Source organism: Thamnophis sirtalis, unplaced genomic scaffold, assembly GCF_051295495.1.
Source record: "Thamnophis sirtalis isolate CommonGarterSnake01/CBP01778 unplaced genomic scaffold, rThaSir2_p1.2 scaffold_5, whole genome shotgun sequence".
NCBI lineage: Eukaryota > Metazoa > Chordata > Lepidosauria > Squamata > Natricidae > Thamnophis > Thamnophis sirtalis.
This window is the reverse complement of record NW_028261385.1, coordinates 52,018,767-52,044,979: the sequence shown is the minus strand read 5'-3', so window position 1 is coordinate 52,044,979 and position 26,213 is coordinate 52,018,767. Positions and strand designations below refer to the sequence as shown.

The 26,213-nt window shown below is 35.7% G+C and overlaps 1 protein-coding gene across 7 annotated transcripts in view; it reads left to right on the top strand.

The window, feature by feature from the left end:
• Positions 1-26,213, top strand: part of SEMA6A (semaphorin 6A) — a 178,506-nt gene that overhangs the window by 138,041 nt on the left and 14,252 nt on the right. For 3 of the 7 annotated variants that reach the window (XM_087715829.1, XM_087715826.1, XM_087715828.1), the window contains exons 17-19: positions 2,150-2,170; positions 2,450-2,500; positions 11,121-11,276. The exons of 1 other annotated variant lie outside the window; for it this stretch is intronic. In XM_087715829.1, coding sequence (XP_087571955.1) covers positions 2,150-2,170; positions 2,450-2,500; positions 11,121-11,276 — 228 coding nt within the window. The remainder of the gene's footprint in view (positions 1-2,149; positions 2,171-2,449; positions 2,501-11,120; positions 11,277-26,213) is intronic. 3 more of the 7 variants (XM_087715830.1, XM_087715831.1, XM_087715832.1) reach the window with 3 other exon arrangements.

Genomic DNA, 26,213 nt, shown 5'->3' with positions numbered 1-26,213 from the left:
GTACCATGGTTACAGCTGCCATCTTGATTTTCTCACTATCCTCACTGAGCATGCTTGGATTTGTTATCTTTAAATATATCTTCACTGCTTCATTTGTTCAAGTATTTCCCTATTCAAACAATCACACGGAGGTTTGAAATTATTATACTGTATGAACTATAGTACATATTGTCAGGATTTATTTATGTTTCATAAAAGTCATTTGTATAGTATAGTATAAATCTTTATTACGGTCAAAGACCAGCAATACACATTACTTTTTACAATACATTAAAAAGTACTAATATTAAAATATAATTAAATTGATGTTAAAAGTGGATAATAACATCTATGTTCTCAAATTGTTTGGATCACTCCCTCTTTTACATGGGTAAAAAGCCAATAAGCATGGGAGTAAATACAATGGTCCAGAAACTGTTAGAGATATGTCCAAATAATTGGTACAAGATGACAATTATGCTACTGTAACCAATTTTTTTCTTGTGGACATTGCAGCAACACAGAATTTTGCCACTGCATACGTGGTAGCCGTGTTTGTGTCCTGGAGGAGAAAGCCTACATAAAAATTGTCTGCTCTCCCTGGCAATCTCTCTAATAAGGGGAGAATATGTGCAGACCTAGAAATTCTGTGTAGCTCACGGTGTATTACTCGTTGTATAATTTGATAAATAAAACTTAGTAGATAATGACTCATAGCCAATGTCACTTTTTACATATACCACTCATATTTTATATAGTATCTTATAAATTTGATTTTCAAGTGTGAGCCTATTTCTCTTCTCACCTATTCCAAGACAAGGAATCTGGAAGCTATTTAGCATTTTGCTAATGTTTTATGAATACTAAATAAGGTTCTTTACACTAGGATAATCCCATTTGATAGCTGTAATTGGACTGTTCTTGTATAAGGTACTCCTCAATTTAAGACCACAGTTGAGACCAGAATAAAGCAGTTTTAAGCAAAAACATTAAAACATTCTTTCCAAGGCCAGCATTAATATGAAATGTCATTAAGCAAGAGTGTAAATCAAGGACTATCCTAGTCTTTCTACCCTAAGTTTATCTAATACTTTAAAATGAAAACTGTTTAATTTATTTGGATTCAATGTTGCTTATAATGGAATTGGAAACAAAGATATTTTCATTACATGCCTCTCTTTCTCTGCATAGAAGTAGAAAGATCACTATAGCATATATTCTTCTTTTATTTTTTCCAATTTCTCCTTATTGGAACTCAGTTGCGTGTGTATTTCTACCTTGATTGGAGAGTGTATGTTCTTGGAACATCAGCACTTTGAAAGCTCACAAGACAAAATGAGTAGCTGAGAACAGAAATCTCTTTGCTAAGGCTGAAGGGATATCTCAGTTTTAGGCACTAGAGAATTACACTGTATGATTTACAGTAGTTAGGACTAATTATGAGATTCATGCATTTGTTTGGAAGGGCTAAATGGCCCACCCAATGTTACCAAGATGCCTTGTATAAGCATTCCTTTATATTTAGATGATCTACTACATCTCAGGTACTGTTTCTCATAAAATGAACTTTGATCATGCCAAGAGAATATTGTGGTTACCGCAATTGTGGCAAAATGAGTCAGAGCTATAATTTCAATATTTTAATATGAAATAAATAGTTTAACACAGAAATGTATAGTGTTAAGGGTGACAATCCTCAGTTCAGAATCCCATTGAAGCTAACCTTTTAATGATCTCCGTATAAAATAAGAAGATACATTATGGAAGAAAGTTTTTAGGTGTCTTCTGATCCAAGAAGAAGTGTATAACATATATAAGGCACTGATTCTAATCTTCCTAAAAAATTTATGTCTGAGATTAAGAAGTAGTACTGATTTCCCACTGCATGCAGTCAAATAAAAAGTACCCTGCTTACTTCAAGATCCGTATGCTTTTCTTTAAAAACAACCTCCCCTCCAGCTTTTTTTTAAGTGCAGTAAAAATATTACAAAATTTTATGAGAAACTCCATTCTGATAGGCTGATCTCAAGACTCAGTGTTGTCAAAGTATCAAACAGTAGCAAGGATGTATGTAAATTAGTACCTGTGAAAGAGAATGTAATGATATTAGAAATAATTCTTTCCCTTTCCCTCCTTTTCCTTCTCCTTCCTCTCCTTTTTCTTTTTTCAGATTCGTTCGTAGCACTGAATGGTAAGGAAATTCCCTAATAATTTTTGTATGAATACCTGTCTGTGCAGATCAGTTTCAAATGAATCATGTTGTCAGACTTGTCAAACATTTCCATATTTTAATTTTATTTTACTACTTAATCTTGTTTTCATATTGTTTATTGTGTATTGTTCCCCCCCCCTAATGGTTGTAAGCCGCCCTGAGTCCCCTCAGGGAAAAGGGGGGCCTATAAATTTTAATAAAATACCTAAAAAAAAAAATACCTTAATTGTTTTTAATATTGTGCAATTTTTTTCATAGACATTTCAGCTCCTTCCTCAGACCATGAAATGTCTTACACTACAGTGTATGGTCAGTTTATGGATTTTTCAAATAATCTTTGTTCAGTTCCTTGTCATAATATTAGTTTCGATCCTACAGATGATAGTGTCATTTCCATTTTGTGGCCTAGTTCACTAAACTGATACAAAATTCCATTAACTCCTGAATTATTAAAATTACTTAAGTCATTTCTCTATGGGAAATCTTCCACTGAACTTACTGTAAATTCAAGCCATGTAGTTTAGAAATTCAAATGTTTGAACCCAAAAAATTTTTGGGTAATTTTTAATAAAATCTCTAAGTGAGTGGAGCATTATCATTAAGAGCATTACAATTTATGGAACCAAATCAAAACATTTTGTGGATGTTGATCCACATTCTTTTGTATGGGATAGAAAAAGGGATTGGTCTATATGGGAGAAGTATTAAAATACATGACATATATTTATTTTATTGATTAATCAAATTACTAGAGCTGCTTATCTCAACCAAAGCATCTTGGAGTGGTGAATAAAAATCAATAAGAACAATCATAAAACCAAAAATATTTTAAAACTTTTATTAATAAATGTCATAAAAGTGAAAATACAAACCATAGGAGAGGGAGGGTAAAAATAGCCACCTCAACAATGAAGCCATCTTCGCAGGTCCCCAACCACATGAAATCCTCAGGTCTGACAATACAGCCAAGACTGTAATTTTGAGGAATTTTGATATAATTATTCCTCAGTACTGATTGGTAAGGGTACTATTATGAACATATTTTTCTACATTGTATGCACAAATAAACAGCAGTATTATGAGAATGCTGAATGTTGAAAAGAAAAACAATTTGAGTTTATGAGACTGGTATAGTTTGGATAAATAGCAGTTCAGCTATACAAGTTTTTTTAAAACTGCTTGTACCCAAAAGGTTTATCATGTTCTTATAAATCTTGTAATCAATATAAAAATAAGGTAGCACCAGCTTGGTGTAATAGTTATGGCACTAGGCTGGAAACCAGGAGACTGAATTTTAGTCCTGCCTTAGGCCAGCTGGGTGACCTTGAGCTTTTCTTTCTTCTTGGGCCTTGGACCTTTCTTTCAGCCCGGGAAGAAAGCAATGGCAAACCACTTCCAAAAATGTTGACAACAAAATTGCAGGAACTAGTCCAGGTAGTTGCTAGGAGTCAACACTGACTCAAAGTTACCAAAAAGTGGAGAGACATGCTACAACATCCAGGTTGGGAACACCTGGGTGACCCACAGACAAGCATCAAAGGTGATAGAACTAGGTGGATGGAACCAAATTAAGTTTCATGTAACTCAGTTAAAAGGAAGATTTGGAAAGCATAGACAACGCAACATGCAATTACACTACTTTTTTTTTAACAGAATTAATTAGCACTCCCAGCTTTGGAAGGGAACAATCTTTATAAAATCAGTATTCATCCAGGGTGTGTCTCCCTGATAAAGCAGATGTTTAAAACAAAAACATAGGAAATAAAGGGGGGAGTAAGGGTAATTATTGAGTAGACATTTACTTGCTCATCCTGGATTCTAATTAATATAGCCTTTTAATGTGCAACTTTCTCCTTAGAAATGTACTTCCTAGATAACGTATTATGCATAATAATTGAAATTTTAGTAAACATTATCAAAATATTTCTTCCCAAATAACAAATTCATATCACTTGGCGTTGCTATCTGTGGTTTTATTAGCACAAAATTAATAATGTGCATCCAGTTCAATCTAGCATCTCCTTCTATACTGTGTAGGGTTTCTTAAACAGATTTCTGCTATTTAAAAAAAGCATTTTGTCAATTTTTTTCCAAATTCTGAAACAAATACATAACTTAAGCAATTAATTTTAAGGAGAAGCAACAGAGCTATTCTCACATGGCATTGCAACTTCCCCAAGGCTAGCTGAATAGATAGGGTATCAAATAAGTCTTAGCGGATGATTGCATAAAGGCAAAAATGTACTGTAAGTTTGTTTCCAAAACAAGATAGAAACACCTCAATCAAGAAAGACAATGTGGTTTTTAATTTTGGCCATTGAACTGTTGGCAGAAGATGAAATTTCAACCGCTGCTTTGATCACTTGCCAAAGTTAAAATGATTACAGTTGTACACATTTCAAAACCAATTTGGAAAAATTGTTTTGTCACTTAAGATCAGCACCTTTAATCAAAGCAGCTGGTTTTTTTTCAGGTTTCAATATAAAAAGGCATGGATGCTTTAATGAGTTGAATTGATCCCAACCCTTAAAACAACTTTATCCCATCTCTTACAGCATTTGTTCAGAATTATTTTAAAGTAAAAATAAAATTATTTTTTTATTTTTCAAGCTCCTTTCTTGTATAATAATAACGCTAAATATCACAATAGTGACAGTCATCCTATAGTGTAATTCTATAGCTGGAAGAAGTAAATATCACTACATTCAGTTAGCTTATTTCCCATTAGTTGGTATAACCCTTCATAAGATAAATCTGATTATGATATCTAGCATGCAATTGTTTTATTTGTAAATACTTTTTTATTTCAACTAGGGTGAGAGTAGAAAATTATTTAAATTACAAAGAAGTTATGTCTGTTTGAATAAACATACACATAGGTCATTTGGCCTATATCCTAGGGAACCAAATACAGTGGTATAGAGACATGCCATAGCATATTTCCGAATTCCAGGCAAATAGATGTTTTTGCTCACTGTAATCACTTCCCTGTTTATTTAGTCTCATTTTTGGCTGCTCCACTGGAATATCAAACCTCTGTAGGTTTTTTTTATAAAACTCTGCTACAAGTTAAAAAAAATACCCTGCACATTTGACCTTTTCTGCATAGTGATTTCCCACCTCCAAACTAACCACCAAGAAGCCAACTGCATGTGCATATGAACTGAAGGATACAACAGGTTTTCTTCCTGTAAGACTTTGTTCTTATCTTCATCAGTTTTAGTGAACCAAGCCTTCATAGTACATTTACATCCACCCTTCCTCTGCACTGATAATTTAACTTTCTGAGTTCCTTTAGTTGCTGTAGTCACTTAACAAAATAATACATTGGGCATCTTGCAACATATAACTAACTACTTTATGATAAATTTTCCAAATCCTTACCTTTCAGTGCTCTAACAAAATCTAATTTCTCTTTTGTATACTACTCTACTGCTGAACTATATAAATTGTATTGTTGCTATACAATATATGATGCAAACCTCTAATCAGGCTGATGAAATGCCCATAAAGAGTGTATTTTTAAAAACTGACAGAACAGTCATGTTTCAAAAAAAATATTGATGCTCATTATGTGTGTGTGTGTGTATGTATGTATGTTTTCATAGATTTTCACGGGTACAGGTATGCAGGTCTTTGCGTACTCGGGTCTTTTTCTGGGTAAGATTGAGAGTATCTTGGTGACGTTTCGATGACGTCCCACTCTCCATCTTCAGGCTGGTGTCTTCAGCTTCGTGCTTGTGTGAGCAAAACATGATTGGAGCTGCCATCTTTCTATAAATATTGGTGGGGGTGTGTGGAGTGCTGGCTTTGTTGCTTTAAGTGGAGTGGTTGGCTGTGTTGTAACATCTTGATTAGTTGATGGAGTTGATGTTTGCAGATTGGCTGTTTCATAACATCCTGTGTGGCTGAGGTACTGGCTGTGTACCTATTGTTCTTTTGTGTTGTAACGACCTGGGTAATGGGCTGTGTGATGACATCCTGAGCTCTATTGTAGTGATATCCTGAGTCCTGGGCTGCAACCTCCTGGGGGGTTGGCTGCATTGTAACATCCTGAATCTTTGCGTTGTAACCTCTTTACCCCTCTGACCCCACACACAAAGCAAACTGACACACACCATGAATACATGGCCAGACCGCAAACTTGGAGCCAAATCAAAGCCTGAGATGTTACACCACAGTCATCTGCTCAGGACATTACACCACAGAACTCAACACAACGCAAAGGCTCAGGATGTTGCAACGCAGCCAACCCCCCTGAGGTTGCAGCACAGGACTCAGGATATCACTACAAGAACCCAAGAACTAAGACACAGAACCGAGACACAGAACAGGACAATGGCATCGCCCTCCTCCCTTACATCAAAGGCACCACAGATAAAATCAGCAAAATTCTCCACAAACACAATATCAAGACAGCCTTCAACACTGACCAAAAAATAAACAAAACCCCAAAGACAAAATCCAGCTAGAAAACCAAGGAGTATTCAAAATACCATGCAAAATCTGCCCTGCAATATACATAGGACAAACGAACAGGAAAATAAATGCACACATCGCAGAACACAAGAACGCAGTAAGAAAAAAAGAAAAAACTTCCTCCCTTTTCCAGCACCATAAAGCTACAGGACATGAAATTAATTTTGAAAAAAACAAATTAATCTCCAAAACTGAACACTTCAACAAGAGGATAATTATGGAAGCTATTGAAATAGAGAAACACCCCCACAACATGAATAAACGAGTTTTGGATTCAGTCCTCATGTTGATCAATAAATCTAGGCGATATAGAAACATATTGCATTTGCAGAAATAGATATGTTCATATTCTGGGTCCAGTGCTTAAAATCAGAGGGTATATGTAAAATTGGAAAGATATCACTACGCTCATTAGAACCAAAATACTTCATGAAATGACAAATGACACATTTAAAAAATATTGTTCAGCATCACATAAAGACCTTTGACTATAATTTGTACTCCCAAAGTTGTACTGATGTTTGCAGTATTTGAAACCAAAATAAGATTGTTCTTGTACAAGGCCTGATCATATGAGTAAAAGTACTTTCAAATTTATTATATATAAAATGAACATTTACAAAATCTAATGTCCATAGCTTTTCAAATATTCTTTGAGGGCCTCCAATAAATACGAAATATTTTCTGATAAATTACTTTCATTTTTAAATCATAAGAAGTATATCTCATGTTTCTTCACACCTGCACACAAAACAGGATATTTCAATTCTTCATTTCGCAACTGAGATATATAACTTTTATTAACTTTCATTTTACTTTTTTAATTATTTCTGAAATTAATTTGTTAGTTACCCTTCAAGCTTTCCTTGTCTTAAGCATCCTAAAACTGCAGATAGCTTGAATTCTTTTAAACCATAGACACCATACCAGTTAATCAAAATGTTTACAATGTTTCAATTGCATCTATGGAGAATAGAATAGAATAGAATAGAATAGAATCAACTGATCTAAAGTGTTGATCCTTTATCCTGCCCAAGCATTCCAGTAAAACATTCCACACTATTTCCAATATTATTTCACACTGTCTGTTTCTTGTGTGATTCAGGATCAAACTGTAATCAGATAACCTATTAATAACCAAATCTTCCTGGCAGCTTCCCAGATTGGAAATAAAGATCCTTGTTTAGTGTACTTCAACCCTAGCATTTGCCAAAATTTCTGAGGTGTTACACATGTACTTTCCAAACAGACCCTAATGTGTTAGTAATAGAGGGGAAAAGCCTAAATTTCCACATTTGTATGAAACTCTTTCTAGTTCTGCTGCCACCTGGCACCCATTAATTTTTTTATATAGCTATAGCTTTTCATTATCACTGAGTTCTGCATATAGCTGAAGCATATGGTTTATCCCTTGGGTAAATATTTCTTCTAGATTATCACATTAAGAAAAAAGGCTTTACTGATATGAACAGATTAAACATAAAATCACCTATTGAACAGCTAATGTTTCTGTATTGAATGTGGAGCAAAATGTATATAAAATCCAGATATAAAATATAAGTGTTATTTGTCAAGAGCCACATACACTTATAATTCTTTTGGAAACAATTGCTATCTTGTGCTATGAACCACATCCCTTTTAAAGATAAATAATATGTAAACAAATGTTAGGACTGTTCAGAAAAGGCTGGGTGAAAACTCACAACACATTTTTTATGGCTAATCATGTTATTGGAACTATGGATAAAGATGAACATGAAACTGGTATTCAGCATAAGAATTGTTCCCTAATCAATATATCAAAACATTCCTTCTGTATTTGTATGCAATCTTGACAGATGTTAGGTCACATGCAACCTATACTTCCCCACTCCCCAGGGGTGGGCTTCAAAATTTTTAGCAAAGGGTTGTCTGTCTGGTTGCTGTGTGGGCATGGCCATGGTGGGTGTGGCCTAGTCAGTCTCCTACACCATGGTGTTTTTGCCCTCCTCGGGTTCCGGAAGCTTTCCTCGAGCCCCGAAGAGGGTGAAAACAACCTCCCCAGGCTCCAGAGGCAGAAAACGGACCTCCAGTCTTCTCAAACTTCCGGTAGGCCCATTTTTCACCCTCCCCAAGCCTCAGTGCATGCCCTGCATCCAAAACTGGCTGCATGGGGGATTCAGGGGAGGGGAGGGGCAGGGTGTGTGGGGCCAGCCAAGAGTGGGATTTGGGAGTTCTCTGAACTGTACAGAATCTTAGCTAGACGTTCTCCTGGACTCTGCAAACTCCCAGCAACCCTCCCCAAGGATCTCTATGAAGTTCAATTTTAAGGATATTAGTTGCAGTAATCCCATTTACATAGAAGTCATGTTTTCCTTTTTTTTTAAATAGTAACTAAGACCTGAAGCCAAGATTCATTTCCCCTTTGCAATCATCTTTGAATTATGTTTCCAAATAACTCGTAGATACATAATAGGAAGTTTATTTTCTGTAGCTCCCTGTTTTTATATTTAAGGAATTATAATTCTGATAGTTATATGATTTGATGTTATATGATTAGATATGAGTTTAATATTCTGTAAAGTCTGATAATCAGTTCTGAGTCTTCAGTGTTATCGGAGCCTGATGAAATTAAACTTACAATAAAAAAATAATATAGTTCAGTACTCACCATGACAAGTACTGTTGTGCTCTGAAGCAATCTGGTGCTTCATATATTTTGGGCTTCAGTAAGTATAAGCTTTAGCCTGAAGAGTTTTGAAAAAGATAAAGACTCCGGGAAACCTGACTGATAGTTTACAAAGCCTGCTGGTTTGCCTCACATCCTTCTCCTTTGTCCTTTAGCTACCTATAGCTTTCCTCCTTTGCTCCTCTCTACTCTGTATTATTTAGTCCACTGGATTTTCCAAAACTGCGGTAGGGCCTGATCATCCAAAAGAAAGCCACATCACTTTGTATTACTGAGGTTAATGGTATCTTTTGAAACCAGACCAAAAATGCACATTAGCTAAATGAAAGGTTTTGCATTGGATGTGAGAAAGAATCTTTATGCAGTCCAGAAATTTCAAATAGTCTTTATATCCAGTATTGTGTTCTATGTTGATCTGATCTGCAAAATAAAATCTCATTGTCTACCTTCCATTGTAACTTTTTTATTCCAGTTGATGTAATCCTCTCAACATAATAGGCTAATTTTGAAATTTTTGTTTTGTATCCATTTTGATACCTGCTGCAGAATTTGTCTTCCAGTGGGTGGTGGAAAGGTAGCAGAAGGAGATAGGTGTTCCCCATGCATAAAACCTTGTGGTGGATACTTGTTTTCTGTGGATAAGTCATTTTTAAGTAGAGTTGAACAACATTGATTGGGTCTTTATTCTCAACTTGTATTGCATGAGATTGTCTGGCTTAATCCTCCTCCACTTTTCATTTGAAAGCATTTTCTATGATGGGCTGCAGCAGCTGTAGTACCCACTTTTTAGAAAGAACCATATAAGGCCTCTTTTGTTTTTACTTAAATCGGCAATAGAACAGAACAGAACAGAATAGAATAGAATAGAATGGCATATGGCTTCTCGCTTGGCTACTCTCCCAAGATTAGTGAGCCACTGTGGGATTTTTCGTCTGCTATATATAGTTTCCTTGTAGGTGGCTTGTATTCTTTATTTTATTTTTACTGATTTTAAAATGGTAAGCCATCCAGAATTGCTTGGAGTCAGTCACTTTCTTAATCATATCATTTATATCAAATATATATGTATTTTTTTTCAATTCTACTTTGTATAATAACCCCAAAAGTATGCAATCATCTGATAGCATGGAAAGACAGGATATAAACAATAAGGAACAATGGAACAATAAGGACTAATTCTTTGTAGCCCTTTTCTTAAGTTGAAAATCCCTCTGCAAAAGATGATGACCCAGCTTATAGTCAGGTATGGCTTGGTGTATGAGATGGCAGAAAGACAAAGAAATGTTGGGAAGAGAACATGTTTGCTTCTCATTCTGGTTTCTGGCCCCACCCATTGGTGTGGGCTTGTAGCTTTGAAAAGTATTGTTTCTCCCTAGACTCTTAAGTCAGTCTTTGATTATATTAAAATCTATAAGAGTCCATGTTATTTTGTTTCAATTGATTCTGCTCATATCCATGAACTCTGCTCACATTTCATAATGTTCTACTGGTTTCAGCTACCATTATGTTTTGCATAGTTGTAGGATTATTATACAAATAGTCAGGAGTTACACATACACATTTTATTTGTATATAAATAAATTTTCGGGTAATTCATGTAGCTCACAGATTATCCTATCTTTCTGTCCGATGTTGTCCTGTGTGTTCCAAATGTGAGCAAACTTTTAATTTACAAGAGCTCAGATTCCTTCCTTGATATGGACATACAAACATCTTTAGAAATGTTACTTGCTACTAACTGCTTGTTCTCACTGTCCTTAACTGTATTTATGGTGCAAACAGGACACTCCAGTTCGCTACTTCCCACTTCAGACTCTCCAGCCCAACAGGGTTATGATGCCGGAGGGCACATACTAAATTGGAAGGATCACATTGGCTCATCTGAGAATACCAATCCATATGTGGCTGTCTCGTCTCATAATCACCAAGAGAAAAAGGGTAAGGCCTTGGAAATCATTCTTCCTGTGGGGGCAAGGGCGGGGGACTGACTTTAGTGTAACTGCTTCCAGCTACTGTATGGTACCATGAAGTTAAAGTCCTCATTCTGCTATTGTGTATCACACACATATACAAACACACCAAAACGAAGCATTTTTAAAAATAAATAAATACATAAATTTTATTCTAGCCATTCAATGAAAAACCACACAGAACAAATGCAAGACTATACATTTGAGTAGGTTTTGATACAAGATTGCAAGGTTTAATTCAGCTCAGATGGTAATAGTAATGTTAACAATGATGATTCTAAAATATAAATATAAAGCTTGGCTTTACATTAATCCCCACTTGCACTTCCAGTGGAGTACAGTACATAAAACTACTTTTTATTTTTAATTAATTTAAGCAGCACGTTCAACCATGAAGTGACATTAAAAAAAATAATCATTTGATATTAAAGGTACACTCTACAAGAGATTCTACAATTCAAATTCAACTGAAATGATATTCACCTTGAAGTGACTCCATTCATTTTAAAGAAATTTTCTGAGCAGATTGTGCTTGAAAGAATTAAACAGAGTTGCTGATGACTGACCACAGTAAAATGCCACTTTGTTTGGGCTTTTCTTTATCTGTGGTTTAAAAAAAAGAAATAATTTAGTGAAGGGGGTTCATTTCTCTGTTGGCTTTTTAAATTTCAGCTTCAGAAATCGAATTGTTTTTAAGCCCTTTAAATTCTCCATTAAGAGAATTATCAGCTATATTAGCATACTCCTTTTCAGGCAGGTAATCCTAAGGCAGCACTATATCTTTATATGTGATTAATATTTTTCAGTAAAAGTTAGACTGGGCTAGGACCAAGCCATGAAAGATCACATATTAAATATATAGAGAAAAGGGGCTTTGGGATGCGTCAATTACTGCTAACTCCAACCTTACTCTTACTAAAAAAAACATTCTGCTAAATTTCAAATGGAATGATTGTGATCATAAATGCTCAGATCGTGAAAATAATTCAGTCCAGCCTCACCAGTTCAGTGACACTTCTCAACAGGCAACTTTGATCAGTCTCTACATTTAAAGATGAGAATTACAAAATTGATAAAGGCATCTTGTTCTATGTGGTTTTTAAAAAAATATATTACAGCAGTTGTCTTAATGGACAGGATGTCTACTTTTCACTCCAAATTTCAAATCTTTGGTGAATTTATCATAAGTGGAAAGCTTATTGGATCATAATTATTTTGACTTGAAATTCTCTGAATGAAATTACCAGAGGGAATTTGTCAGAACTTAACTAGCTTATTTAAATACTATGGAATCTTTGGGGTCTAATTAGGAATATTAACAAAGCTGGAAGCAGTCTGTACACGTTAAAGCAAGCAAACAATGGTGGCAGAGGTGTCTGCATGGTTGTTTACCATTATCACATATCTTTGTGCTGTTCTTCCTTCCTTTGCCCACCTCAGCTCCACTTGCAGCAAAACAAACCAACAATATAATATGTTGCACACCCAAACCTACTTGCAGCTTATTCCTTGTTCAAGGGCAAAGGAAAGAGACATTAAACACTTTCTAAAGAGAGTGTTATGCTTAATCTTCTGTGTGTTCAGTTTGGTTGTGGATTTATTTTCTTGCAAATACTTTTCTTCATGCCTTGAATTTTTATTTTGCAAAATGCTTTTGGTGATTTGTTTTGTTTTGTTTTGTTATTCTGGTGAAAGGTGCTTTTCTTTACTTTGTTTCACACCCTTCAAAAATGACTTGCCTTTAATTGTACTAATTCTTCAGTCACTTGCTGCTTTGTTTCCAATGCCACTGATGCCTTGATGATGTCACATCCATTTGTTCAGCTTTTCAATTCTACGCAAATATCTCATGGGAATATCTTGGGAAGGAGGGGCTAATTAAATGGGTTTTACTCATGGGAATGTGACATTTGTGCACACTGCAGCTTTAGTCGCTAAATATACTCCAGAAGTGCTGTTGGGAGAAGGCCTCACAATTCTTGGCAAGATGAAAAACAAAGAGTATGATATGTAGCATATAAACTCTGTGTTGCCTTTCTTCTTTCTGGTTTGAATTTTGACCATTGAAAAACCTCTCCCATTACGCAACAATGCTGCTCATTTGAATTGGCAAAAATTTACAACTTCTGCTATCACATAATTCTCCGGAATATGCTTTTTGTTCATTGTTTTGATTCGGTTTTCTTTTGCTTTTTGCATTATTTGCAGTGTTCTTTTATTTCTGTCTGTCCTCATTTTTATTAAAGCTTGTATTTCTCACATAGCAATCTATTAACTTTCCCTCCTGCTACCATTGTACATAGTCTTTCCCCCTGCCTGCTTCCATAACAGAAAATCCTTCCTGTGGAATTTCCAAGGCTCAACTCTATTTAGTATGAAGTAGTATTTAACTGCTGTTCTTAAATATCCTACTAACTGGAAGAATGTAAAGGAAGAAAGTAGAATAATATTCTCTAGCAATAACAACTCATTACTGTTTTGTTGCCTACTGTCCCTTGTCTGTTACCCCTTTTTCTTCATTAGAAATTCCTGATATATATTGTGTTCTCTGCTTGTTGTTCGCTGTGTAGATTTCTCAAGCTGTTCTTTTTAAGCCAGAAACTCAAGCATAGATACAGGTCCAACTTTGTTATTATTATTTTTCTAAAGTTGTACTGATCCCATCATGCAAACAATGGAACAATTCGGGCTTTTCCACAGGCTTTTGAAAAATCAATTCTGAAATTGATTAAAGAAAAGTTATCTTTGATGAAAGTAATCCTGACAATTTATTTCCAAGCATGAGGTTAAATAGTCTAATCACGGTATTTCTCACATTTGATTCTGTTAGCTCTCTTTTACAATTTACTCTTCAAATAAGAGATTTAGACTCATGAATGTAATTATTTTGGGGCTCCAATTTCATTTGACCTAAAATAAGCAATCCATTAAAATAAACCCATTATTTTACAAATTAAAAATAATTTTTTACGAATTTACCCAATTTGAGGTAAATTCATAGCTAAGTCTAAATTATTTACAGTTCATTTTGAAGTCCCTTGGATATTTAACGACTGAGAAATGGAGTATAAACATAACAGTAATAAATATTATGAAGTTTGTGTCACATTCAAAAAGCTAACCTTTTCCCCATTTTTTCAATATTATAAATTTATGTATATATTTGTTTATATCCTGCCTTTATTATTTTTACAAATAACTCAAAGTGGCAAACATATCCAACACACTTTCCTCCTCTTATTTTTCCCTCAACAACAAACCTGTGAGGTGAGTTGGGCTGAGAGAGAATGACAGGTCAAGGTCACCCAGGCTTTCAAGGCTAAAGTTCTAGTCCCCTGCTTTATAGCCTAGTGCCTTAATCACTAAATCTGACTGTCATAATAATGACAAAGTAGATATAAAAAGCAGCTTAAAATCAAACTCCTGTAACTTACAAGAGAAAATGCAATCTCTTCAATGTGTGTGTTTTGTGTGTATCAGGAGAACAGGACAACTTTTTAAAAAATTATGAGGTGTTCAAAATTATATTTGCACACAGAGTACCATATTTCGTGGTACTCTACTTAAAGCTGCATGGAAATTGTTATAGTGCCAAGGAAGCTGAACTAATAAAGTTAAAGTGTTTTTAACGAAGGAGCAGAAAAAGATGATAGCCAAATCTTCCAAGCAGCTGTATATCTGAAAAGAGGAAAAAGGTATTTCTCATTCCTTTTCTTGGGTTTCTTGTGCTTGGGTTTTTGCGCTAGTAAATTTCACTTTCTTTACTGTATTTAAGAATATTGAGAATGTCTGCATAATATGCTTGTTAATGACTGCTAACCAAGTAATGTATTAATATCATTATTTTTATGATTTTAAAGTTACTGATAGATTTCAGTTAAAAAGGTGTTGGAAATAACATTTCCAAGGTCAGCTGAATACTTTGCAGCTCATTTAGGATATGTAACATTGATAAAATGACCAAATAAAATCTGTCAGGCCAAATGGCAATTTTATAATCAATTCCATCTTTGAAGGCCAAGGAACCAGGACTAATTTTTAAAATGCGTGTGGCTGGCGTCATTCTTGTTTTTAGTAAACCAATTGGATAACCAACATCAAAAGCAAACTCTTGAGTATGTGACATTAAAGAAGATGGCAAATTTTCTTCTTTGTTGTGTGGATTTTACAGCAGTGAGTTTCTCACGCTTGAGGTGCTGGGGTTTCCAAGTAGCCTAACAGAGCAGAATTAGTCTGTCTGACTCTGTTTCCACCGTTTCTTCAACATCTGGCAGGGATCTGTAATTAGACTCCAAGTAATAACTTATACGTATTTGCTTTTTATTGAATTGCATGAACTGCCTTACATTATACTACATCCTCTTTCAGATCAAGACAAAAATGTCTTTACTGTTTATAGTGAAGCAGAAGTTTGTTTAGATTAACTAACACCCTATAGTATCCTTTTTCCTCGGTAGATCCTTTGATTAATAACTGTCCAATTCTTGTAAACATCTTTCAAGTGTGTCATAAAAGGTTTATTTTTAAATAGGAGGTTTAAGCCAAAGTGGAAAAATAGATTTGAAACAAAACATTTATATGAGACAATAGAAAAACAGCTATATTTGGCAATATGGAAAACTGACATAAATCTTTTCTAACAGCAGTATTCTACAATTGTATATATAGTATGGTTTTACTGTGAGAACAGAAATACACCCATACCAATTGATTGTGAAAATGAAAAGCTATACAAAGACTACAAGATAACACTACCACAGGATACACAATTACAGATCATTCCATCAACAGCAGTCCATATTGGACAAACGAATGTACATGTTAACTTATATAGGAGTAGATAAACATAAGATACATATGCATGCATACATTATATGTAAATATGTATGTATGTGACTCTTATAATTATATTTCCATGAAAGACCATCATGATATCATAATGCATTTTTTATCATTTAGTGTCATCATGATAAAGAATGGATGCCTGCTATACATCTTAAAGGCTAAATTATATTATATTCACAATGTATTTATTTTTACTTAGTTATTAGACTTAAATTGACATCTGGATGCAGAACCATAGTAAGCAAAAATACAGAATATAGATTAGTTTCACCTAGCCTTTTTTAATCTTCCACTCATTTTCAGAAGGCATAGCACAGTAGTCTAGCGAAACTCAAATACTCGCTGTTGGCAATTGCAGATCATTTTGACAGCTGAATAGTATAGAATAATATTGTTCCAAAGCTAAAGTAGTTCAGCTTCGTAGGAATATAGGCAGAGATATAAACTCTGTCCTGAGCCCTGCTGTATAGATTTATCTATTATTTGAGATAAAATGAGCTATAAACTTCCCTAACTTAGGATTGTGAGTCCCTATACAGAATTGCTTCTTTTATTATTCCCTATTGATTGTGTGTGTGTATGTGTATCTGTGTGTGTATGTCATACAGACCTACAGCGCATAAAAAACATGTAAAATCCATTTAAAAAAACTCTAAGGCAATCTCATTTCAACAAAACAAAACAAATCCTTGTACTAAAGCAAGTCTACCCTCATCAACATTCAGATGATCTAAAGAAGCCCTCAAAAAAACCATATCTACCCTTTAGATATCCAGAGTCAAGGTTTTGCACAAGAGAATCAGTGGTGAGTTTCTACTGGTTCGGACTGGTTCAGCCAAACCAGTAGTGGTTTGACGGCCTGGATTGCTGGAACCACCAGTAACCCAGGCTTGCCACACCCCCAAGCAATAGGCACCTCCATCTTAGTTTTTTGCATCCACGAGCAAACCAGCAGTAGTGGCTTCTGGAACCCACCCCTGACGAGAATGCATCAGCTACACCCTTTAGATGCTTAAAGTTATTAAGGAATTGAAAGACATGGTGTTGTTTCCAAATATTTATGCCTCCAGCTCCACTGGAAAAATTATTTTGAACTAAACCATAAGTTATTAAAATTCTTTATAAAAGTAATGGTAAAGTTGAGTTGAGGAAGAAAAAGTAGTTTAACTAGCTTTTATACCCTTCCTCCAAAACAACAATTATTTCTGCTGCACAAATAATAACAGTTTTTATACTTGCCTCTGCTCACTCCTCGCAGCCCCCTCTACACAGTTAGTAAAAGCTTCAACTAGGCAATATATATCTCATAAAAAATATAGAAATAAAAGGCAGACCTGTCCTGCCAGAGCAACTTTCTACTCTCCAAAGCATTGCATGTGACTTCCAATTAATAGAATTAAAAGCAAATAATTTAGTTCCACTTAGCAAAGGGAGCTGAAAGTCCATAAATGAAAGAGTTCTAAATATACTTAATGTTAACTGATTTACATGCTGCCTATATTCCCACAGATAATAATACATCTATTTCTTAGGCTATCTGGACTATCCAATTTTTTCTTTTGAACCATAGCTCCCAGATTTATTTGGAAAAAGGATTTAAATTGCTTATTTCCATATCCAATTAATATTTATGAAGATATTTAAATATGTTTTTATTTTTATATTCACATTTTTGCAATTTGTGTTTCCCAATGATTAATATGGGTTTCTAATGTTATGATTAGTGTGATTAATTAAAATCATATTTAATGCATATTCTAAAGGGGATGCAATAATTGGTAATTGGTTCAAAGGTCTTAAAATTCCCAAAATTTATTATATTCAAGATATAAAAGATATTTCTTTTTTAAAAAAAATATTCATAAAGAGAAAATAAACCCCAAATCCTATTTGTTGAATATCCATATTTATTTTAAAAAGAGATGGTTTTCCCAGACTATGAATAAATGGGAGCAAGGCAGTGATGGTATTCAGGTGGTTCGGACAGGGTCAGGCAAACTGATAGCGGCGACCTTCAGGTGGGCTCGCCCAATGCTTTGCCGTCCTATTTAGCCACGTTTTCTAAGCCATGCACGTGAGTAAACTGCATGAGTGGAAGGCCATTCACATTTTCAGGGTGCAGAGAACCAGTGGTAAAATTATGTGAAATCCACCTCTGGAGTAAGGGTTAGTAAGGCATGTATTACATACGTGAAAATAACAGAAGATGCTGTTAAAAAAATTTAAAAATTGAAAGATTGGAGAATGGATGGAATCTGTGAGAGCCAACAATGGCTTCTTGGAGGGAGGGACCATGGCCTCATTCAGACGTGGCAGAATTATCACCTCCCTTAAAGAAGTGCCACCACATGCAGCCATCCACATGTTGTCTCCTGAGAGGCCTTAACAGCAAGGAGAGACATGTCCCTCTATGGATCTAAAATACAAGTGGCCAATCCTGAGGACACTGCCCATTTTATCAGGATTAGCAGATTGAAACCCTTTGGGGGCAATGAAGGAGGGCCAGGTTCCGGTTAACTCCACAGCATTACAGAGTTATAAAATTTACCTCTTATTATATGGTTACAGCGTAATCCCTCTTCTTTCTATAATCTATCCTTCAAACCATTAAATCATGTTCATTTTTGTGTTTTACACAAAAAGTCAATAAAAGTTTTCCAGACAGGAGTAAATGTAGATACTATACTCTAAACAGACTAAGTATTTGAATCCAGAATTTTCTAGCTTTTTTATGCAAATCCACAGAGCATGATAAAATGTCCCTTCTTATTCACATTTCCAATATAAATTTGAAGTGCCTTTATAATTCTAGACAATCGCTTGTGGCATATACCAACATATCATTTTATTAAAATTCTCTTTATGATTATAACTTAGTACTTCAGTCTTTTCATCCATTGTTCTATAAATATGCATTATATTTATGCATCTTATCAGTATTCTTTTGTTTCAGATGTCAATAGAATTTATATCAGTTTATCATTTGGACACAATTCTGTTTCAATTCTATTTCAAATTCAGCCTGATAATGATCAAAGTCATAAACTCTTTTGTCTACTTTAACTCTTTCCAATAATTGTAAATAAGAGAGCGCTAATAACTATAAGGTAATTCTTACAAAAGTCTCTTACTAATACTTAGTCACATTCACACTTTGTTTTCCTCTGTGTTCAAGGACATATCACTTCATCTCCAGGGCCCTCTGAAAGTCAAATGGTACTCCCAAATCCATGGTATAAAATAGTCCCGATACAGATAATTTAGTCAAAGACTATCATACTCCCATTTCCAAGCAGAAATTAAGATGTCAATAAAGTGTGTAACAGAACCTCAAGGACAACCTTCTGGAACTGACGAGATCCATTTGAGTCTTGACATTAATTTACTGTGTGTAAGCCTTCTCTCCTTGCAGCCAGGGAGAACTCCAAGTCAACAGTAATCTGACTATAACAAGGCATTGAAGCTAAAATCGCCTAAATTCAGATCACATCACCACTACTTTGAGATAAAGAACACATCTGATGTGCATCTCCCACTATGTGTCAGGCCCTGTTATATAGATCTGGTCCATGGTTGCCATCTTAGCCATGCACCCCCAAGCGGCTTCTAAATCTGCATCTAAAGAATGCAGTTTGAAGTCTCTCAATGCCATAAGTTTGGGGACTCCGTTATCAACCCACCTGCAGTATTAAGTAGTTCTGGTAAGGAGGTTGGTAGACCTGCAGCAATTATATCAGATGCCCTTTTTTCTCTATTCTGTTATCCTTTATTATTCCTCCATCATTGTACTCTTTTATTTTTTTGTTGTTTTTGCTGGAAGGAAGGGAATGTGTGAAGTGGAATATTTCTGTCTTTCATAGTAATTTGTGGATGAAGAAATGGTTGGTATATGCATATGAGTTCAATTAGTTTTATAAATGAAACACCTTTAGTTACAGATAATTAATTGTAATCAGTTTCATATGTATCTTTATGCTCCTGGCCATGTACTTTTCTAGAGTGTTAAGGAAAATATGTGCATATTTGCATTCATGTATACCAAATTTGCTGGGGAGGACAAAATTTCTAGAATTGTTTCCTTTGGAGGAGAAACCTCAAATCGACCAAGTTGGAGAAATTAGACATTACAAAGGATTTTTGTTAATTTATAATAATTTTCTATCTGTTCTTTCCTTTTGAGAGATTGTTTTAAATTCAAGATTATACTCCTTTTCGGTAATATGATATAGTAGCTTTATAAAGAAAGGTTATTAATTTTGCTTCTCATCATGTCTTACGCCAACAGTATAATATATATTTTTACTTCATTCCAATTAGTAAATTATAGTTATGAGTGTAGTATACGTTGTATCTACCATTAATCACACTAACCAAACAGACATGAGATGATACAAATGATCATACGCTCTATGAAGGGGACGTTTTGAAGAGTCATGAGTTGTAGTTTGTTTTATGGAACTTCCAATCAGTGATTGAGACCATACAATGATACAATAATATTACCAAAGAGGTAGAGTTGAAATGCTATGCCTTATTTCTTCACATTTTTCAAAGAAGGGTTTTAGAATAATAGTGGGATGGATGCCCCTCAAACGTGTCTTCCATTCTAACTTGAATTGAGTTATAAAACTTGGGGAGGGGGGGAGGAATAAAAATCATATTGCCACAAATATTAGGAAGGGAATCTCAAGATCTGGGATGCTATAATACCAGCATACCGCCTGAATTGCTATACTCCAAATCAGATAGTTCTGATATTCCAAATCAGACATTTCTGATTTTTGTACAGATATATGATAATATTTTTGTTGCAAACAACTGAGCAATTTAAGTACTTATAATTATAGCTTGTTAATATTCACCTGATGTTTGTGATCCATTCTGAAGATTTTCAAGATATCATAAAACAATAGAAAAATGAAGTTCAAGTATTGATAAGGATTTTTTTTTAAACTATGCATCGAATGTCAGTGTTTTACAAAACAAACCTTTGGGATATTTTTTCATTCCAAAAATAGATTCATTTTAAAAAGCTGATGATTTTACCTCCAAAAATAGAGTAAATTGCCTCTACCAAAATGGATTTTAAAACGATAACACTCATTCTATTTTCTTTAAGTTTCTTCTTGACCAAAGTACAACCAAAATAGTTATCAATTAAACATTTGCCTTTTCTAAGGCATGCCCCTGCACTCAGGTGAAATCTTTATAATGTTCAGAGCAAGTGAGGGGCAGCAGAAAGTATGTTCTCATTAACTGTTTAATACTCCTGTCCTGGTGTTCCCATTGTGTTTCTGTAACTGTATCCAGCTAACAATTGAGATAATCATTTGTGTCTACCTATAACCTGTAACATTTCTAATGTGCCAATAGGGATAGACATTCTTGATTATATCTCTGTTGTTCTCACAACAGGATAAATTATGCTTAGTGTTGCTTTGTTGCTTGTATATAGGAAACACAAAAGGTCAATGGAATCTCCAGCTTTCATCTATGTTCAAGATAGGGGGTGGGAGAATGAAATCATTCCTTCCCTTCAATAACTGGGGAAAAGCCTTGGGCTTGTCTCAGGAAAGCTTGCCTAACCTCTTTCCATGACAAGAAGGTGCATGCATGCCATTGAACTCTTACAGTACATATAGGGCAGGGACATATTTTAACTAGATCTTGACAGTAAGTAGATACTACCTAAAATTCCATCTATCAATGAGTACATTATATATAGTCCGAGATTGTAAAGCTTCTAAATATGCAGAATCCACATGCATAGACCTGGTAGGTAGCATACTCTCCTTTCAATCAATACACTTTCATTTCAACATCTGGATCAAGAATAGTTTGCATATGTTGCCCAATCTTATGGATGTTTTTGAGTTCATTTCAAAGGTTGAAATGCCTATAGATCAGAATCTTTGGGATCCATCTCTCATCTAATTATGCATATTGATGATAGAATGTCTTACAATGTAAGATCTGGGAAATTGGGGAATAGGAGTTGAACCTTTAATCTCATCTTCCATTTACATATTCAGCACATATGCAGTCTTGTTCTGTAAAAAAAGATAATGGTGTTCATCAGAAAAAGTGATCCAGACACTAATGCACTAGTAAATTTCTGGCTTAGGTTTTTCTCTAAGCTATTTAAAGCTCAACCTCTGGAATAGTTTCCAGGATTATATCATTTGTTTATTTTTTTTCTTTGAATACAGGAGAGTGCTTTCAAAAGAGAGAGAGAGAGAAAAGGAATAAATACCCAAGATAAAATAGCTTAGAGTATCAATGTCATTAGCTAAACCAAAAATGCAGTGATAACAAAAGCCTTGGCAAATGTTGTTTTTCCTACTCCAACTCATTTATACCAACCAATAGGCCTTTGTTCAAAAGATGGCTTCCGTTCAAAGTATTTGCCAAATACAAACAACTCTCTCAGCAAGTCAACAGCCCAGTTATTGACTGACACTAGATGCAAGAAAGGCATTTGAGCAATCTGCTAACAAAGCAACAGAAATTTAATTTCTGGCGTTATCTGGTAGATACAACTCCATAGTTTTCTGGCTTTCTTTCAGAGAAGCATGAAACAGCTCCATCCTCTTCCATGCCTTTAATCTTTAATTCTTCTCAGATGTACTAATCTGAGTTCATAATAGTTAGACAACGTGTTGCCTTTGAGTAGCCTCATATCTGTGGAGATTGTGGAGTAGTTACCTTAGTACCTTCCAAGCTTCCAGACCACCTTATCTCATTTTTAAAGGTTCTTTAAAAGAGAGGTATACGTTTATCTTTAACCTGTATGGTTCAATATTAACTACCTTCAATATGTTTATGTCTACATGCCTTGAATTAACATGCCTTGATCTAACATCCCAAATTAGAAGGCAGGCTGGCAATGTCAATGTCTCCTGAGGGTATTAGGTTAGGAAGATTGGTCTACAGTTCTAATAGCAGTTGGCCAGAGTTCAATACCTTAGCTAAAGAGAATGGATCTGGACAATGAGCCTAGGGACTTTTGTGTGCAAAGCATATGCTTTTCTCTGATTTCCAGAGAAACAGAGTTGTAATTTTAGCTAAGAGCCATCCCCTTTGCATCTGCTTGTATTTGAACCGCAGGTTGATTCTGTGGTTGTCTGTTGTGTACCAGACTTAGTATCTCAGGATAAATGCTTAAGCCCTACATATTGCTACTGCTTCCATACTTCAAAAGCCATGACTCAGGGATAGGTGGATGGAGATAGATAGAGATGGATGGATGGATGGATGGATGGATGGACGGACAGATGATAGATAGACAGACAGATAGACAGATTCATATCCCAACAGTTGCTTGTTTGTTTGTTTGTTTGTAGTTTATTTATAGGCCGCCCTTTTCCCTGAGGGGACTCAGGGCGGCTTACAATCAAAAAAGGAAGGGGAGTGTAGGACAATACAAAAAAAGAAATGTGCACAAAGTAAATTAAACAATAAAACTCAACATTCACTCAGCATTCGGGAGGGGCAAAATAAGATTATCCCCAGGCCTGACGGGTTAGCCAGTTCTTGAGGGCTGTACGGAAGGCCTGGATGGTGGTGAGGGTACGAATCTCCACGGGGAGATTGTTCCATAGTGTCGGAGCCGCAACAGAGAAGGCTCTCCTCCGAGTAGTCGCCAGTCGGCACTGACTGGCGGATGGAATACGGAGGAGGCCAACTCTATGCGATCTGATGGGACGCAGGGAGGTAATTGGCAGAAGGCGGTCTCTCAAATAGCCAGATCCACTACCATGGAGCGCTTTATAGGTGGTGAGTAAGACCTTGAAGTGCACCCGGAGACCAACAGGTAGCCAGTGCAGCTCACGGAGGATCGGTGTTATGTGGGCGAACCGTGGTGCGCCCACGATCACTCGCGCGGCCGCATTCTGGACTAGCTGAAGTCTTCGGATGCTCTTCAAGGGCAGCCCCATGTAGAGCACATTACAGTATTCCAGCCTAGAGATCACAAGGGCTCGAGTGACTGTTGTGAGGGCCTCCCGATTCAGGTAGGGCCGCAACTGGCGCACCAGGCGAACCTGGGCAAATGCCCCCCTGGTCACAGCTGAGAGATGGTGGTCAAAAGTTAGCTGTGAATCCAGGAGGACTCCCAAGTTGCGGGCCCTTTCTGAGGGGTTTAAATTTTGTCCCCCCAGCCTGAGTGATGGTATGGTGGTCAAATTTTTGGGAGGGAAACACAACAGCCACTCGGTCTTGTCTGGGTTGAGTATCAGCTTGTTCGCTCTCATCCAGTCTTTAACGGCTTCCAGTCCCCGGTTCATCACGTCCACCGCTTCATTGAGTTGGCACGGGGCGGACAGATACAAGTTGCAAAAAAGAGTTGAGCTCCAGAGAACCACTACTTGTTAGTGTTAATAGCACACAGGCTATTTCATTACAAAATAGTGTCTTACATTTTTAATTATCATTTCAATGTGAATTGTTCTCAGCTTAAATTATTGTAAATTCAATTGATGCAAATCATGGAAATGTTTTGGAGAACAATAAAGAAAATAATCAAATGATAGTCCTTTAATATTTAATATGGATTTTCCACATATTTACTTGCATATCCAATAAGAACGCTTGTCTTTTATCCTAATGATGCCTGAAAAGTAGATTAATCTCTCAACCCTGTTTACAATCTATATGCAAATACCCAACATATCTTCCATACCATGTTTTATGCATATGGTCTGTCACTCTTAGACAGCATAAATCACTCATTATTTAGGATAAATCAGATAATTTGAAACGGAGACTGTTAATTCCACCAGCAAGGGCTATCCTTCAATTTTTTTCTTGGGAATATATTGCTATTTTTCTAAAAATATCAAGTGTCCAGATTGATTAAATAACTATCAGATATATTTAATCCACATTAGATAACTACAGTGTTTCCCCAAAAATAAGACAGGATCCTAATTTATCACATTAGCCCTTAGAGAGACTAAGTTATAAAATACCTCACTATCATCCCATCCTTGTTATGCATCCTGGAAGTTATTAAGCACTACAGGAGCATTCCTGTTTGGCAGGAAAGGGTTTTATCAGCTATTATCCAACCCATTGCAAGGAAAAAGAATGGAAGATATTTTTCTGTGCAACCTTCACGATTAGTTGCTTCTTCTGGACTTCCAAGAGTAGTACGGTAACTATGTGGGTGATACTTCCTTTAAATAAAAGGCTCGATGTTAAGCATTCTTTTAAAAGTTGGGTGTGTTCCTGGAGCACACTTTGTAAACAACGTATTTTTCAAATGTATTATTTGTTCCTAAAAGTGGCAGTTCTAAGCATGTGTTTTCGTTCATAACATTGCTTAATCCACTACGTTGTTTTGCTTTGGAAAGCTTTCTCAGGAGTGCCTGTTTGGCTCTTATTCTTGTGCATATTTTCAATTTATTTGTTGATCAAATTTATATGCCACCATCTCACTATATGTGTGAATCTTGGTATTTTATAAATACAAAGACTATAAAAATCATTAGAGAGAAGAAGAGAGGAGGGAGGGAGGAGTATATATAGATATAGGGTATAGATATACGCAAAGTTAAACAGTCAGAGAAAGCACCCACAACCCACCTAGCACCCCTAAGAATGCTTGCCACTATTGAATCCCTGTATTAGTTGGCAAAGCCAGATCTTAATGCACTTCTAGAAAGCCAGAAGTATGAGAGCCAACCTCCCCTCTGGAGGCAAGATGTTCCCTAGGCAGGAGGCAATAGCAGTAAAAGTTCTTTCAGAATCAACACTGCTTCAGGACTTGAAACTTCAGGTGGCAATCTTACCACTGCTCTGGTTTCATGCCAATGTGGCAAAGAGAGTGAGAAGAAAGATGGGACTGGTTGGGTCAAAGAGGCAGGCAGTTCCTGCACTCTGTATTTGGCTGGTGGGGAATTGCTGGCCTCAGTCCAGTACTGCTGAGCTGCATAGTGAAAAGTTAACAAGCAGTTTGTAGAATTGCAATGAATCGGCTAGTACCATCCCAATACATTCTACCTCAACCTTCTTTTCTATCTTTTTTCATACCTGGGACATGGAAAAAAAAGAAATTATC